This window comes from Etheostoma spectabile, chromosome 21, assembly GCF_008692095.1.
Source record: "Etheostoma spectabile isolate EspeVRDwgs_2016 chromosome 21, UIUC_Espe_1.0, whole genome shotgun sequence".
NCBI classification, from domain to species: Eukaryota; Metazoa; Chordata; class Actinopteri; order Perciformes; family Percidae; genus Etheostoma; species Etheostoma spectabile.
Genome location: NC_045753.1, coordinates 23073263 through 23090908, shown reverse-complemented (window position 1 = coordinate 23090908; position 17646 = coordinate 23073263). Strand labels below are relative to the sequence as shown.

At 41.1% G+C, this 17646-nt stretch overlaps 2 protein-coding genes across 7 annotated transcripts in view; both read left to right on the top strand.

The window, feature by feature from the left end:
• The window catches only part of baiap2l1a (BAR/IMD domain containing adaptor protein 2 like 1a), a 29936-nt gene extending 27767 nt beyond the window's left edge, over window positions 1-2169 (top strand). For 2 of the 4 annotated variants that reach the window (XM_032502764.1, XM_032502762.1), the window contains exons 13-14: window positions 174-217; window positions 345-2169. In XM_032502764.1, coding sequence (XP_032358655.1) covers window positions 174-217; window positions 345-417 — 117 coding nt within the window. In that variant the 3' untranslated portion in view covers window positions 418-2169. The remainder of the gene's footprint in view (window positions 1-173; window positions 218-344) is intronic. The other 2 variants (XM_032502763.1, XM_032502765.1) reach the window with 1 other exon arrangement.
• A 1258-nt stretch (window positions 2170-3427) lies between these two features.
• tecpr1a (tectonin beta-propeller repeat containing 1a) overlaps window positions 3428-17646 on the top strand; it is a 16906-nt gene continuing 2687 nt past the window's right edge. Inside the window, exons 1-22 of one of the 3 annotated variants that reach the window (XM_032502261.1) lie at window positions 3428-3646; window positions 4742-4975; window positions 6309-6491; window positions 8393-8515; window positions 8625-8744; window positions 9837-10011; window positions 10110-10210; window positions 10532-10633; window positions 10799-10947; window positions 11394-12001; window positions 12207-12352; window positions 12492-12647; window positions 12936-13085; window positions 13294-13451; window positions 13560-13790; window positions 14280-14376; window positions 14633-14712; window positions 14844-14900; window positions 15461-15635; window positions 15951-16086; window positions 17161-17253; window positions 17346-17452. In XM_032502261.1, the coding sequence (XP_032358152.1) occupies window positions 4751-4975; window positions 6309-6491; window positions 8393-8515; window positions 8625-8744; window positions 9837-10011; window positions 10110-10210; window positions 10532-10633; window positions 10799-10947; window positions 11394-12001; window positions 12207-12352; window positions 12492-12647; window positions 12936-13085; window positions 13294-13451; window positions 13560-13790; window positions 14280-14376; window positions 14633-14712; window positions 14844-14900; window positions 15461-15635; window positions 15951-16086; window positions 17161-17253; window positions 17346-17452 (3372 nt within the window). In that variant the 5' untranslated portion in view covers window positions 3428-3646; window positions 4742-4750. Of the gene's footprint in view, window positions 3650-4736; window positions 4976-6308; window positions 6492-8392; window positions 8516-8624; window positions 8745-9836; window positions 10012-10109; window positions 10211-10531; window positions 10634-10798; window positions 10948-11393; window positions 12002-12206; window positions 12353-12491; window positions 12648-12935; window positions 13086-13293; window positions 13452-13559; window positions 13791-14279; window positions 14377-14632; window positions 14713-14843; window positions 14901-15460; window positions 15636-15950; window positions 16087-17160; window positions 17254-17345; window positions 17453-17646 lie in introns of those variants that run through there. The other 2 variants (XM_032502262.1, XM_032502263.1) reach the window with 2 other exon arrangements.

Sequence of the window (17646 nt, the reverse complement as noted above, 5' to 3'; positions counted from 1 at the left end):
GACAACTGTTGATGAGAAATCTTAACAAACCAGTCTGACAACACTGACTTTCTGCACAGCTGGAGGGAGGATGTGGATTTGTGGTGACTGTGATGGTGTGTGTTGAATGTTGCGTGTTATTTCTCTTTGCCCGCTTGATCTTGACTGGTCTTCTTTCTGTGTTTTTTGGACACCAGGTTTCTTTAGTCAATGGGTCTGCAAAGGCTCCCTTTCTAGGGTGAGTGATCTAACACAACTGACAGAAACTCCCAGATTTTCACACGTGTTTGTTGTCAAACTTTACCAGATGATGATGATCAATTTCAAGATGTTACACCCACATTGTTCCCATGTTCTTCCTGCAGAGGAGGGAATCCGTTTGCGACAGTCAAGCTGAGACCAACGGTCACGAATGACAGATCAGCGCCAATTCTCTAACAAAGGAGAAGGATTTGCACCGCCGTCATGCCTTTAGGGGACTCATGCAACATGGGACCCCTGCGACACACACTGAATATCACCCCGACCTGACATCTCCACCAGCCTGCATGCGAGTCTCTCTCATTACCAGCCTGCTCTGTTAAAGGGATCCATTTCTGTTTCAGTGTGCTTGACTGTGCCAGCGTGTATTTTACATTAGCCACAACAGGGATGCATTGCATAATCAGCACATGGAGAATTTCTGAAAGGTTTTGTAGTACAAAGAAAACATTTTGTGTTGAAGTAATAATTCACCCCTAAATGACAATTTAAACTTTGTCTAATTACCAACTCACTGATAGCTGTAATCAAATTGACTAAGAAATTCTGTTTCCTGTTGCTGCGTCACAATAAAAGCCACCCTGTGTTGCAGTTGAAATCTTTTCACGTAAAGTAGTGGCAGTTTGCACTTATTTTAACCTAAAATGCTCCGATATCAATGAGATACAATTGCACAAGAGTGATTGATTTCACGAAAATCTTAACTTTAAACTTCAGGACATAATGAAAAACAGCAAACACTTTTGTCTCAGCCTTCTCCTAAAGTTCTGGAAGGACGTTTAAATTGAAATTGAAAATGCAAGTGTAAAAAAACTAAACCAGTTTACTTTCTTCAACTTTCCAGTTTCTCCAAATCTCTCATAAATTTACAGACATTTTATGCTTTTTATCTGAAGATGTTCAGTATTTTAAAAGGAGGCTGGGATAAAGCTGTTGGGGTTGAGCAAATACCAATCCAGTTTCTACTGCTAAGAAGGAGATAAAACCTGAATCGTCATTTTGGGGTGAAATGTCCATTTAAGATGCAAAAGAGATGCTTTGACAGGCTCCTTCCAGGCTTGTTTGTTCTGCAGTCGGTGCAGTGTTCTAATACAGAATGAAGAGATCCAGATGTAATTGAAATTGAAGATGACAAAGAAGACCAGCACTGAGGCAGTCTACCTGACTCGCAACAAAAAAGAAGTTGTTTCTTGTTTTTATTATTATTCATTTTGTCTTTCTTTTATTAAGAGGAATTATGATGTACAAAGGATGTGAGAATGAAGGGAGAGTGATGTGTTGGGAAAACAAGTTTGTCATTTGAGTGAAGGCAAAACAGCATGTCACTGTTTATAATAGGAAGGCTATTTATATAAACTTAAGTTTGTATGTGATACTTAATATATATATGTATACATATATATATATATATATTACGATCATTATTGATATTATAGATATATATACATATAAAGAATTAGTAATATGAAGGTGTCCGTTTGAATATGATAGCCACTGTGCTTATGATCCCAATCTGATTTTGATTTGACTGCTGGTATGTGTTTTAAATGGGCAGAATTACCTTTTGCTGAAGGGAATATTTTCACTCCTTATGGTTTCACTGTTGTTAACTGTACATTTTGTGTACAATGCACAGTTCTCACAAATTGTACATTACTGGTAGACACATTAAAGTGGGTCATTGTTTGAAATAAGTATTAACTGTCTTGTGAGATAAATGACTTTTTTTGCCATGTATTTGCTTTAGAGAATGTTAATCTATGATGAGGAACTGACTGCTGAAACAGTTCATAGATCATCATAGACCCACTTATGTGTGCATAAGTGAATCCATCATAGTTATTGTTGACACATGCTTTCTTCAGAGTGCCTTGCCACTGTGTTGACCAATGTAGTCTTTGTTTCTCAATAAAACAAGGTAAAGTAAAAATCTGCACAATTATTGCTCAATTGTTTTTTTTCTCGGTTAAGATAAACGATACTTCCTCACACGTGTATATTTCATTATTTAAAATGGATAGCTCGAATCAAGCAATCTGATTGGTTTGTAGCCATGCTATAATAATCATATATACCACAACTATGACGTCTGATTCCTTTGCACAACAAGTATAATTCATGTGAGAAAAAAAACGGTAGTAGACTAACAAACTAATAACTGGTGCCCCTTAACTTTGATATAATCACAAATATCACGGCCTGTCGTTAGGTTTTGCTTAAAAAGACCGGGATAAAATCTATGACCTGTTTTTACTTATTCTGTGATTTTAGAAGCATAGTTGAATATTATAAAACTTATCGCCATACAGACATTTAATAAACAGTAAAAAGACTATAAGAGAAACAGATTTTATCAACTGAGAAAAGAGCAGTTTGTTTTAGGCACGTGTGTTTTAAGATTACACACGTTAAGGATGCAAAGAAAACTTTCACACGCACATGATAAAAATATGGAAAAAAAGGAGGCTAAAAATTGTAAGGGATAGTGAAAGCGATAAATAAGGAAGGGATGTCTACGTCAGGGTCATGTGCATTCCGCAAGACAAGTTCACAAGTTCAATGTTAAGTCAGACTGCAAAATCTGTGCTTTTTATTTCACAGTTACCAATCTGCATCCAACAGTGCAACATGTCAACACACATTGTAATTTAGCACTATGACAACTCTGATTTACCCAAGGCATCACTCTTGACACCAATATGTGTCTTTCTACAAAAAGCTTAAAACAAACCTAGAGCACATACAGTTAGGACGCTAGCTGATTATTTTTTAAATTCTACTTGAAGATATGACACACGTTTTCCCTGCAAATACTTAAAAGTACCTTCAGGAGCCCGCCTCTTAGTTTTGTTGCAGGGTAAGTTACAACTTTATAAACATTATTATTAGTGATCATGTGGAAATTCTAGCAAAGAGCACAGCTCCAATCTCAGCAGGCCTAATAAAACCACTTTTTGTGCAAGGCTTTAAATTAATTTGTCATGTTTTATCAGCTAAATAGAAGTAACTGTAGTTAGATAAAGTAGTGGCGTAAAAAACATAAAGTAATGTAAATTGAAAATATAAATCTGTAATATAGGCCCTACCTTAAAATTGTAGGCCTTGCAAACAGTGTAGTATTTGAGCGAATGTTCCTTTCCGTTGCTGAACATGAGTCTATTCGGTTTATAAGCCAACAGCGCCACCTGTTGAACATTTGAGCTACAAACACCTGCTGCCGCTGAAACAGCCAATAGGAATGAAGAAACAGCAACACTTCCTGTTTCACGAGGAGAGATATTATTGTGTGAATAGCAAAGGGTACCCCATTATGATTTAGACAGCTTTTCATTCATTTCTACTCGCGGAATGAACAGCGAGGACACCCCGCCTGCGCCGTTTGTCGGTTAATGAGAGGAAGCTTAAGGTTGGTGTGTTTGAACTCTTGTTAATTTGCTATTTCTAGAGGGCTAACGTTAAGCCTGTAAGCCTGGAACCAAAAACAAGATGAGTGTTGTCGTTAAAAGCTAAACCTGGTTTTACTGTACGAGGAGCGTGCGTTTGTTTGGAAAATGACAGCTTTGCTACATGTCATGCTAAGGTAAGGCTAATTTGTAGCTCGTGTCGTTGCCACGCAGAGTTCTTATGCAGCTACATATGTTATACAGTAATGTTGACAAACGTCACGCATATTACAAAAAAAGAAATGTGTTTATGTTACTGTCGTGTCGTTACTTTTTTCTATTTGTCTAGTTATTATCATTATGAGCTGAATATACAGTATACTGAACGTAGGTGACAGATGTAGCGCATAGGCTACGCCTTTTAGCAGCAGCATCACTGCAATGTTGTGAAATTGAAACCCCTTACAGCAAGCTTTTAGCAACTCCTGCATCGTTTAAACTGTATTAAATGTCATTTCACATTCGCCATGCAGGCCTGAATGTTGTGGTGATTTTGTCCAGGATGTAGAATTGGGTCGGTGAAGTGGTGTAAACAAAACCAAAAAGACACAGTGAGCAAGGGATGAGTGCCACCTCAACACATGACGGTGCCCATTAAAGCTCTGCAAGTGAGATTTTTAGCTTTAGTTTAGTGGTCATGCTTTTAGCTTACCCAAATTATATAAGAAAAAAACTCACATACAATACATATATATATATATATATATATATATATATATATATATATATATATATATATATACATACATAGTAACACTTTACAATAAGGTACACAAAAAGGGTACTGATTTGAAAGTGTAATGAATGATTAGTTACCCTTTTTCAGATGGGTAGTTTATTTTTTCAAAACCCTTTTGAAAGAGAGTAAAAAGATCCTTCTGAAAAAGGGTAACTAATCATTTGTTACCCTTTCAAAAAACAGTAACTACCCTTTTTGGTGTACCTTATTGTAAACATATGTATGTATAGTGGCATACTGACACAGGGAAAAAGTGACATACTGGCACTGGGGGGAAAAAACATGTAACTTTAAAGCTACATTATCTACATTCACCCAGGTTCCCACCATGCCTGTCTCCCTGCTATGGGCGGTGGATGTGTACGGGCGGGTCTACAGCCTGTCCACGGCGGGGCAGCAGTGGGAGCAGTGCCATGATGCCCAGATGGAGTTTAAGCGGGTGACGGCAGCTCAGCAGTGCTGCTGGGGCATCGCATGTGACAACAACATTTACCTGAATGTCCACGCTTCGGACCTGCCAGTCCGCTACCAGGAGGAGACCTACGAGAATCAAGTATGTCTCTAATGAGGGGGAAAAAAAGAAGATGCTGAATAAATCAATGTTAGAAATACACAAAGAAAAGAAAATACCATTTATATTTTCTTGTGGCTATCCTTTAATGTCTGCACAAAATATCTTGAGTGAAATCGAAAATGTGGAGTTCCCCTTGGACTTGTGTCATGTGTGAATGATTGACTGAAAAAGTAAGTGTAACATTATACAGCTGTGTCCCACTTCCTCTGTTGCTAGCTCCAGCACACTGGCAGCTGCTGTGTGCCCTCACAAGCACATTAGAAGCATTTTGAACCTGTTTTTAAAGGAGAATTCCGGTCGATTCCAACACATAGCTCTGTTGATTTTTAATTTGGAGTGCTGTCAGTAGAAATAAAAACAAACAATCGGTGCTGCCTACACCGTGTTATCCTCCTGCTATCATCAGCACCCAACAGGCTTAAGCAGCACAAGTTTTAAACATGTTTTTAACCTCTTAACATGTTCAACATGTCATTAAAAGTGCCTCCCCATGTGAAGTGACTCCTTCCAAGTAAACACAGTGAATCCAACTGCAGAAGACGTGAAAGAAATTCATGGAAGTTGTGCTAATTCAGCTCTGTTTAGTTTACTTATAAAAAATAAGCATATGCTTATTTCTGAAAATATGTTTGTATCTCTTTTCGGTGTTGTAGTTCGTAGACGGCCCGAAGCTCTCCTTGCAGTATTAGATTAGATTAGATTCAACTTTATTGTCATTACACAGGTACAGGTACAAGGCTACAAAATGCAGTTTAGGTCTAACCAGAAGTGCAATAGCAGGAACGAAACAAAGCTGAATTAGCTCAACTTTCATGCATTTCTTTTACTACAGCACTACAGCAGTGAGATTCACTGTGTTCACTCAGAAGAGTCACTGCACATGGGTAGGCACTTGTAATGAAGGCCAAAAACACATTTAAAACTTGCCCTGTTTAAGCCTGTTGGGTGCTAACTCTAGCAGGAGGAACAAACAGCAGAGCTACGTGTTGGAATCAACCAGAATTCTATTTTAAGCAAAATACCACATACAGTGAAATACTTTATGTGGAAATAAAATGGTAGAAAAAGTACCTGCTTCCTGTTCATTTTTACAAATGTCCTGGACCATCAGGTTTTTTCTCATACAGCTGTTAGTTAATATATCAATAGGCTACTGTGCAGTGGCTGATCTTGTGACTCAATTAAAGTGTTTTTTGGCAGTACAGTTTTCAAAGGGGATACATGTGGATTGGATTAGGGGACAAAACCAGGGGAAAACAGTTACTTTTACCCTTTTATGTGCTCTAATATGCAACCTCTTTCTTTCTGTCAGCGATGGAATCCTGTTGATGGTTTCTCAGACCGCTTGTTGCCAAGCGACCGCTGGCAGTGGAGTGATATCACGGGTCTGCAAAACCAACCTCTGGACAACTTCCGTATTCCCTCTGACAGTTGGGAGTGGGAGGGGGACTGGTACGCAGATGAAAACTTTGAGGGTGAGCCCACAGAGAAAGGGGTGAGTGGCCAATTATTACTCAGTGTGCCGATGTGCTGCAATAACAGAAATCAGTACAATGACTATTATCCTCCATACTTATTATTCCTCATCTTCCTCCACATTTTTGTCCTGCTACTAGTCACGAAGCGTTGCCAACAGATGCATACAAATACATCAAAACATGTGTAATGATCAGAATGGTGTGGTATGACGTTTCTAAGAGAAATCTTTGGGAAATCACTTAACATAGCTCAAAACAACTTTAATGTAGAAGAATAATTAAAATGTTAAACCGAAGACAAGACTTTAGCCTTTAATGTGCTCAATGGGCATTCTGATGTCAAGCATGGTTTCTACAAAATCACAGTTTATGTAATGTCCAATTCTCAGACCGATTCATTCCAATGTGTGTGTATGGGGGATGGAATTTTGAGAGCCAGAGGTTGAAGCTGCAGTGCAATCCTCTAAATTCTTCCATACAAATTGCTCTCTCCCCTACAGTTTCATATGCTACGCTTCATACGTCATGGTTGGTGAAAATGTAGGAAAATTTAACTATGGAATCCACCGGACCTAAACTTTTGGCTCTGTTTATACCAATTTCCGATAGAAACGGCAAAATATATCTGGAAGGGCACAGACGGTTCCCTGTTTGTTACCTGCTCGGTGTTACATATAAATGGCACCACACACATAAAACCCACATCAGTGCATTCGCCAGATTTTTATCTCTATTTTGATGATACCAATTTTGGTTTTTGAATTAAAGAACGAACGTCAGAGGTATAATCATCATCATAAAATGGACATTTTTGACTTGTCAAACACACAGTCTTCTCCTCCCTCCTCCACTCCTTCACTGCATAAATCAGAGCAACACCTACTACTACAGGAGGAGGAAAAGGAGAGGACAACAAGAGGAAGAAAGGAGAAAAGGTGTTATTTTTCAGCTAACATGATTTCATGATGAACTAACTGACCAACTGACTGACTCCAAACTGACTTCAGGCCTCAACACCAACCGTTGTTATCCCAGAGAAGAGGCTGTGGCACACCTTTTGACAGTCCTGCTTCTGGCTAAAAAAAAAAAACTCACTCTTATCGCAAATTTTTTTTTAAAGATTATTTTGGGGCTTTTCCGCCTTTAATTTTTAACAGGACAGTTAGGTTAGAAAGCAAATCATCACAGGTCGGATTTGAACCCTGGACTTCTGCATTGAGGCATAAACCTCAAAGTCCACGTGCGCCTGCTCCACCACTGACCCAACCTGGCCACCTATTGATTAATCTTTAATACCTTGAGAGGTATGACACCCTGCTGAACATCCTGTGCAATTATGTTGTATTATGTAAGAAATTTGAAGACAAAAAGCTGTCCAAAAAGGGCCTCTTTCTCTGCTCCTTCTGGTATTTCTTGTCTGATGGATTACAGGAGGCAGTGTTGCAGTTGGTGGACACCACTTTACTTGGAAGCTCACTCCATTAATGTGAAAGTCCATTTGCTCACAGAAGCACATTTTTAGAAAGGGCACAACATTCCCTACATTTTGATGTAAAATAAATGCATGGGAGTTAAAACTGGATTGTATAGCAAGGTAAAGATAAATGTGCATCTGTTGCTTCTCACTCAGTCAGTTGGATCCCCCACTCTGAGTCTGTACATTCTATCCAAAACATGAAATATGTGGAACAACAACAACTCCTCCTCCTATCATGGAGACTCATTACTGTATGCCGTGTCAAACCACAGATGTACTGTAGCCAGTGTTTCGGATGTGCACCTAGTAGAAGGCACGCTGTCAAAATGTATTTTGACAGTAATGTTATTGTATTCTTGCATGCGTTGCCTTACTTCAGCATCCGTTTCTGCCTTTGTACTTCCTGCCTTGTTTTAATGATTGAGATGTTTGTGTCTGCAGGGATGGACCTACGCTATTGACTTTCCTGCCACCTACACCAAAGACAAGAAGTGGAACTCCTGTGTCCGTCGCAGGCGATGGCTCCGTTACAGGAGGTACAAAGCCATGGACACCTGGGCTAAGGTGTGTGTGGGTGTGGGTGTGGGTGTGGTGTGTGTGTGTGTTTGTGTGTGTGTGTGTGTGTGTGTGTGTGTGTTTTCACTTGTGTTCCTCTCCCTGTGTGTGCTGACAGATCCCCCCACAGCAGACAACTCTACCAGATCCTTTCAGCGACATCAGTTGTGGAGGTTGGGAGATCAACGAGGAGCCCAGGGGCCGGCTGTCAATGTGGGCTGTGTCCCTGCAGGGCAAGGTACAGCTCACAAACACACACACATGCAACACCCACCTTAGCCTGTTGTATACAGTAAATGCCAATGTACTTTGATCAGTTTTTAATTTGCACAAATTAAGTATGTAACAGTATTAATAAAACAGTCAATTACTGTCCTGGGTCATGCTGGGCCACATAATCTGCTATTTTTATTTTTATTAAATTAGTTTATTTTTCAGGGACCATGCACAGTTCAAGCCCTGTACCAGAGTTAGCTATACAGCTAATTTATATCTGTGATCCCTGGGTGAGGGAGTTAAAAGGACAAAATAGACAATATAGACAATACTATCAAAATAGATAGAAACTTAACTTATAATAAGCATTACATAACGTATAGATCAGTATACAAAAATATATAAATTCCATGTTGATTCGCCTTCAGCCAAGTCTTTATGGAAATTATAAAACTGCTGAGACTTGCATAATCTCTAATGTGAAGTGCAATTAAGTTCTACTCTTCTCCTGCTGTAAATGAAAAAGCTGATTGACCAAATGTAGTCTTCCTAAATTGATAAAAATCCTAAGAAACAGTCACCTCTAACAGAGGAAACTGTCAAAGGTTAATAGGTTGTGTTTTTTTATGAAGGTGTGGTGATGGTAATCTTTTGTTTATTTTTTTGTCAAGAACTTTCACAGCTTGTTTTTTAAAGGGTACATAAGGGTGTTAAAGTTTAGTTTTGTCTCTATGAAAGAGCACTAATTATCAGTGAATTATGTATTTCAGTAATACAGCGTAGTTTACAGAGCCCAACTAACTGTTGGAACATATCTTGCAGTCTGTACTGCTGAACCTTTGCTGTAGCTCATAAAGGCTGTGGTGATTGTAAAAATAGAATTGGTATTAACTGCATCAAATGTAATTCGTCTAATCTAAGGGATTTTCAGACTTTGCTATAGTGTTTGTGTCTGTTTAATTATTTTTTGATCTTGTTAATTCCCATAGCAAGATCACACACTCAACCTTGTCAGATAAACAATTGTATTTGCATTGCTAGATTCAGATAGTTCTCTCCTCACTTACTGTCCTGCTATCACGCTTGATGATCTCACCCTTTCTTTTCTCTCCAGGTGTGGTTCAGAGAGGGAATCTATCACCACAATCCTGAGGGCTCTTTTTGGGAGGAAATCCCTCTCCCCGGGGAGGTGGTCCAGATCAGTTGCGGCCCGGGGGATCTGGTCTGGGCGGTGCTGTGGGAGGGGCAGCTCATTGTCAGGGAGGGCATCAGCAGGGACTGCCCAAAAGGTGCACCGGCTTTCTGGTTGAAGGAGGATGTGGTTTGCGTGTAATTATTTTTCAAATATTAATATAAAAATATGATTATATATATTTTTGCATGTCAGGTACCTCCTGGGCGGTGGTGGACTCTCCCAGTCCGGATGTGGGAGCCACACATGTAGCAGTGGGAAACAATGTTGTTTGGGCTTTGACCAAGGACAACAAAGTAAGAAAATTCTGCAATAAACGTTTTCAAAGATGCACAACATGATTGGTTGATGATTACTGCTGCAAAAAATATACCAGCTACTTTTGAATAAAAATGGTTATAAGTATTACTAAGTTACTAAGTATTTTTGTTTGTTTGTGTTAAAATTATCCAATATCTTAGTTCATTGTTTATTACGTATTATTATATATTCCTACATTTTACATACCTATTTTATATAGGTATATTATATACCACTTTTGGTATTAACCAGACATGATTACGCAGATGTGTGTTATGCTAAAGAGGACTTTTCTCTCCACTCTGCTGCTTTCCCAGGTGTGGTTTAGACGTGGCGTGAACTCCCACAACCCCTGTGGCTCCGGCTGGATCAGCATGGTGGGAGAAATGATCATGATCAACGTCGGACTCAACGACCAGGTAAATTCCAGCCACATGCCATCCCACCCTGCGTAAAACTGATAGGAAGTAACATGTCAAGTACCTGTCTCTCTGCTGGTTACCTTAGCATTGCCCCATGGTGTTTAGTGTCAAGTCATCGGATGTGGACATATTTAAGTCAACAAATTTATTGTCGCTGTGTAGGTGTTGGCTATCGGCTCCGAGGATCGGGCGGTGTACTTCCGACAAGGTGTGACCTCTAGTGAATTGAGTGGGAAAACCTGGAGGGCCATTACCGTCCCCCGAGACGGAGACCGATCCCACTCCAGTGCCAGTGCAGGTAGCCTGCAAAGGTGGGGAGGCCTCAGTGGAGAGACACACACACACACACACACACACACACACATACACATACGCACACGCACACGCACACGCACACGCACACGCACACACACGCAAACGCACACGCACACACACACAGATGTAGATAGATTTCAGTCAACATTTTAGTGGGCCGCTGACATTTGTAGAGCCACACACAGATAACACTCATATAAGATTCAAGGTTTAATAACACACCAAACATTTATAATTACGGGATTATAATTATTATTTTGCAAATGTGCTTAAATTGATATAATCAGGGTTCAGTAACCACTGGTTGACGCAGTAAGCAGTTAAAGTAGAATACAGACATACCTTTCCAGTGTAGGCCATCATGTCAAAATTAAAATGTTTGCTGGGAAAACAAAAATGAATTCAGTCATTCAGTTCCTCATTCTCTCGTTCCATGTGACAGTGCTGGATGTTACTTCTGTGGTGAGGTGCGTGCTCAGTCAGTAGTGAGTGATGTGGAATCCGACACAGAGAAAGGATCTACCGATGGAACCAGTCTCCTTGTGGCCTCCAGTTCACCAGAGTCCTTTGTTGATGCCCCCACAGACCACTCTGACCAACCTATTGAAACCCCCAAACCCCGCATCCCCAAAGTCACCAGCGACAGCTTCATCTCTGAACTCGTCTCTGACCGAGACCCAGGAAAGACCTCAAGAGAGGGCGTTGCTGCTGGTCCAGCTGTTCTGGAGGATGAATCCCTCCCCGGAGAAGAAGAGATCAAAGCCCCCTGTGTGGGTGTAGCTATTTCCCCTAGCCAGTCTGGAGGTCCTCTTGACCCCCAGTGGAGTAATGTGGATCTAGAGGAGGCGCAGGGCCATCTGGTCCAGACTGGGGCAGTGGTGGACTCAGCTGACACCTGCAGCTTGTCATCAGTGGCCACATACACTCTGGCCATGGAGGACCCGTATGGGGCAGATGAGCACCCTTTGTGGGCGTGGGTCAGTGGAGGCGGCTGCTCTGTGGACAGTCACTCCCAACTCAGCTGGTTCAACTGCTCAATGAACACTTCATGTGAGTTAAATGAGAGAGCTATCTAGTATTTGATTGTTAAATCAGGTGTTGGAGGCTAAATGAGATATGAAACTACAACCCATGAAGGCTAGCATGATATCAGTTAATTGCATGTCTGCAGGAAACCTTTGGTACAAAAAATAGGGTAAATATGCTTTCCTTTTCTTTATTTCAGTTATAAATTTTTCCTTTCTTTTCTTTCCAGCAATGGTCCAATCAGTCCAGTCGATGAGTCTGTCTGTCACCCCAGCCCAGACGGCAGCCTGGCGAAGACAAATCTTTGAGCAACTCAGTGAGAGGACCAAAAGAGAGATAGATAATTTTAGACATTATGAACAGGCCATAGAAAAGGTACCTGCAGCAAAGTTGTGACCTGCGCAACAGCAGTAACTTTCATCCTTGATCTTCAGGATATTTTTCTTCCGTCTTACCTCTTTTATTTATCACTAATTAATTCTCTCCTCTGCCTGGCCGCTTACTCCCAATACAGTCTGTGTGGGTGAAGAAGGGAACCATGCAGTGGTGGAGAGACTGGAAGCCACACAAGTGGATAGATGTTCATTTTGCCCTGGAGCAGTTCTCAGGATCAGAGGGCAACAAGGACGGCATCCTCTTCATCTATTACAACTTTTATGAGGAGAAGAAGGTAAAAAAGAAGTGTGTGTGTGTTTTCAGATTGATGCTGTGTGGATTAGACTGTCAATACAACACGTGAACGTTTCATAAGCCTTCTTGAGGACAACAGTTCTGATAGTGTCAAAGTCAGATTGTAACAATCTCTGTATATGTTAACACAATGGAATGAGTCATTCAAATGAATCAATACTGCTGTTACTTGCTCTCATACTGCTTCTCTCTCCTTCTTCTTTCTTCCTCTATTTACTAACTTACTATCTACTTTTTCTCTTCTACCTTCTCTGCTGTCCCTCTCCAGTACCTGCATGCCTTCATCAATGAGGTCACCATCCTGGTTCCCGTGCTAAATGACTCCAAACACACTTTTGCCATCTACACTCCCGAGCGTACCAAACAGAGGTGGCCAATCAGATTGGCAGCAGCCACAGAGCAAGAGATGCATGATTGGGTATAAATACCGCACAACCTTTTTTTACTCCCAGAAAACCAAAATGGTGCATACCAATCTTGTAGGTGATCTGGATGCCCAAATGATGTGCACACACATACCATTCTATATGTATTGCTTTCTTTCTGTTTTTCTAATAACGCTTCATTTTTCTCTGCTTTCCTTTCCAACCCCATCTGTCTGCATTCACCTCCCTACCGGTCTCAAGCTGGCGTTGTTGAGTGACTCGTGTTGCGACTCACGGTTGATCCAGGGTCCTCCCTCCAAACAGGCCATCTGGTCCCTCACTTGTAAAGGTGACATCTTTGTCAGTGAGCCCTGTCCTAGTCTGGAGGCCATGCCTTACCCCACACCCTGCGACCAGATGTAAGAATAAGAGTGAAAACTATATATATACATTTTTCTTTTCTAATATGTTCCACATTGTCTTTTAGCCACTCAGCCTTTATGAAGCATTTTTTTCCTTTTGTGCAGGTTCTGGCGGCAGGTTGGAGGTCACCTACGTGTGGTGGAGTGCAACAGTGTTGGTATAGTGTGGGGGATTGGCTACGACCACACTGCCTGGGTCTACACCGGGGGCTATGGTGGTGGCATCTTCCAAGGTCTGTCCAGCAGCACAGATAACATTTACACACAGGTAGATGCCAAGAGTGTCTACATCTATGAGAACCAAAGGTGGAACCCCGTCAGCGGCTACACCAACAGGTAGAGTGCTCCCAGCAACACTGACGTCCAAGTTAAGGAGGGCAAGTTTGCACCTTCACAGCTGGCCTCTGTGAAATAAATCTGCCATTAGAAACTGTTGGTGACATATTTGCACTGATTTCTTTGGTAGCATAATAACACAGAAATTCCTTGGCTAATATGGTTGACTCTTTGTACATAGCCACCAGGGAGTCTGTAAAAAAAAAATGTGATTATCAAATCTTACAACTGATGAAACTGTAGTGGCTACACATTTCTGTTTTTACTGTTTACACTTAACATGTCATGGACATTTGTGACAAATGCCATAATATAAATGACATCGCTCTTAGACTACCACTACTATTAGGTTCCCAATTTTGAGTTAAGCAGAGCAATACTAAGTTTGTCTAAACTATACTATGCTACATGTCCGTGTTGTTTCTAAACGTTTGAGTTGAAGTATTCAGTCACTCATGACTCATTTAAAGTGTGTTTGATTTCATTTAGAGGGCTCCCTACAGATCGCTACATGTGGAGTGATGCATCAGGACTACATGAGTGCACAAAAACAAATATGAAACCCCCCTCCCCTCAGTGGACATGGGTAAATACACACACACACACACACACACACACACACACACACACACACACACACACACACACACACACACAGGCACACCCGCATTAGGAAATGCCCTGTGGTGATCTGAAACCAGTCCTGTAGTGCACAGATTAACCAAAGTCCTTCCATTCTGAAACAAAACTATAAATATTTGGTTTTGATTCACAGACAAGGTGTGCAGCCAGAAATACAGATGTGTTTGGTGTTTCAATTCCCATTTTTGTTTTGTTTTCAGGTGTCTGACTGGGCTATTGACTACAGTGTGTCCGGGGGGGCAGACAGAGAAGGCTGGCAATATGCAGCTGATTTTCCAGCGTAGGTTTCATTTGCCATTCCTCAAACCCACCTGCTGTGTCAATTTATCAAGCTACGCTGCCCTAATAGTTAGGACTCTAATTTATGAATCTATTTTTCTGCAATTCTGTCTTCCCCATCTCGCCATGCAGGTCATATCATGGTTATAAAACGCTAAAGGACTTTGTGCGTCGCAGGCGATGGGCCAGGTACTATAAAAAGCAACACTGTCATATAAGTCTCTCCAATGTATTTGCTCAGCAGGTGCACAGTGGCCTGAGAGCGGCCAGTGCACTTGACATTAGCAGTTTCAATATAGATTTAGCAGAGCAGAGAGGAAGTTCTGGCAGGAGTTGATCTTTGGTCAGTGTGAGAAATACATTTAATGATTAATCAGTAGGCAATACTTGAATAAATGAATCACAAAAAGGTTTTTACAATAGATCTTAAAGCTAAATAGTAATAAATGACTATGACTGATGTGACATACAGTATGTTAAGGTGTTGGGCACAATAAAATGAGCATCTGTACAATTCTACAATCTTTTTAAACCTACTGTGAGCAAAAGGAAAGAAACTCAACTCGAAGATTCTGACTGTTAAAAGACCAATGGCGCCAGAACATATGGGATTTAATTTGACATTAAAAGATTTTTTTTTTTTGAAAGTTGTTTGTGTAATTAAAGATGCATTTTAAGAGATTTTATCAAGGTTAGGGTTAAATTGCAGTTACGGGCACCTGTGAGCAATGTGTTTTCCTCCCGCACAGAAAGTGTAAACTGACCACCACAGGACCATGGCAAGAGATTCCGCCTATATCACTGAGTGATGTGACCATTCTGCCGTGTGCAGCTCAGAGCAGCGTGGACCTGGTTCCTCTGTGGGCGATCAGCAACAAGGGAGACGTACTCTGTCGACTGGGAGTTACCACACTGACACCTGCTGTGAGTCACATTCATACAAATATAGACACCCTAATAACACCATTTGGTGAGTAGCCATTTTCCTGTTCTCATTGCAACTATGCTGAACAGTACCACATTGTCCTGCTTTCAACAAATGGAGCCCTAATGGATGCGTTTTTGACTCAGTTGTCATTCATGACTTTGTTACTAGAGTACAGCGGTACATCTGTTATGTCCAACTCTTGTTGACAAGTGGCTTAAAATGGATAATGCAAAGATACCACCAGTGTAGCTGCAACAAAATACAATTACTTGAGAGGTAATTGTTCTAACATCCTCTTGTTGCTCTTTCAGGGATCCTCGTGGCTCCATGTGGGGACTGACCAGCCTTTCAAGTCCATCTCCATCGGAGCAGCCAGCCAGGTTTGGGCTATCGCCAAGGACGGCTCTGCCTTTTACAGGGGATCGGTTTCCCCACAGAGCCCAGCAGGTCAGTGGGAGAAACCCTGATACTCTGCGTGGAAGACCAGAGAGTGTCATTCATTGCCGCTGTCTGATTTCAATCTAAAACAGGGGTCTTCAATGTTTTTTAGGCCACGGACCCCTTAGCTGAAAGAGAGACTGAGCAGGCGACCCCTACTACTTTTGAATATAATAGCACATTAAACTGGGACTACAACAGCATGTGGGGTGGCCTATAGCCTTTACAGATAGCTTTGTATGGTGCATACAATATGAAGCTATTAAACATTAGAAGTGTTGACATATTTAATTATCATGTTTTAATGTTCAACATACATGTGGCACAGTGAATTCTTAAACCTAACTGTATCTGTGGATGGCTACGTTAGAGGCGACCTATAGGCCACCGTTCATCAAATGTTGTGTAAAGAATTCAAATTATTCTTACTTATAGGCCGAATTATCTTTGCTAAATAATATGTTGAATTCATGTTAATGTTCATTTCAAACATTTTAATTTTTGAGAAAAAGAAAATCAAGAAAACTTCAATAATTTCTTAGCCCCCCACACTAACTCTGAGAATCCCTTAGAGGTTCCAGAGCACATTAGATTCACTTAAAAATAGTCAGAGGTAAAGGTGCTCTAAGTGATGTCTGGTGACATTACTTCTTGTTGACGTTCAAAGTATTTTCAAACAAAACAAGACTAGTTCGCCCCTCCCTCCTCCTCATCCCGTCCCCTCCCTTCTGTGCTTCTTCACACTAACCCCCCCACCCCCACCCCCAAATCCTTCTTGTCTGTTATTGGCTGGAACGCTGGAACACTGTTTGTGTATGCTTCGTGGTGCAGGCTGTTTTTGTTGCCGTTTGTAGACCCTGGGCTTTCTACAGAGAGCGCATTTTTTTACAGTGTGTTCTGGGGACAGGCAGCTCGCGGATAGTGAGGAGATGTTTGCTGCGTGTGCCAACAAATGTTGTAGCCTAAAACACGCGTGCCATCGCTTAGAGCAACTTTAAGGAAACAAAACTTGTCAACCTCTAATGCTGCAAATAAAGATGATCTTCACTCATCCAGTATTCTGTGTCGTGTCTCCCTCTGCAGGAGACTGTTGGTACCACATCCCTTCCCCAGCCAAACAGAAGCTGAAGCAGGTGTCAGTCGGGAGGACATCAGTCTACACTGTAGATGAAAATGGTAACGCGATTGTATTTAGAGCTTACCTTTTATACAAACATTGATTTTAACAAATAGATATCTGATATTTCTGTTTTGGATTTCATGTCCAGGTAACCTGTGGTACCGGCAGGGTGTGACCCCCAGCTACCCTCAGGGCTCCTCCTGGGAACACATCTCTAATAATGTACGCAAGGTCTCTTTAGGGCCACTGGACCAGGTCAGTGTTATGAGCACTGTAATACACTAACTTACTTTATTTGGAAACCACATCAACCCACTAAAACAGTGGTTCCCAAACTTCTTCAGCTCAAGACCCAAAAGAGTAATTTGGTGTCTCCCCGGGACCCAAATTTACAAAAATCTACGTTTTTAAACTGTGGACAAAAGATGGAACAAACCATGAATTTAAAT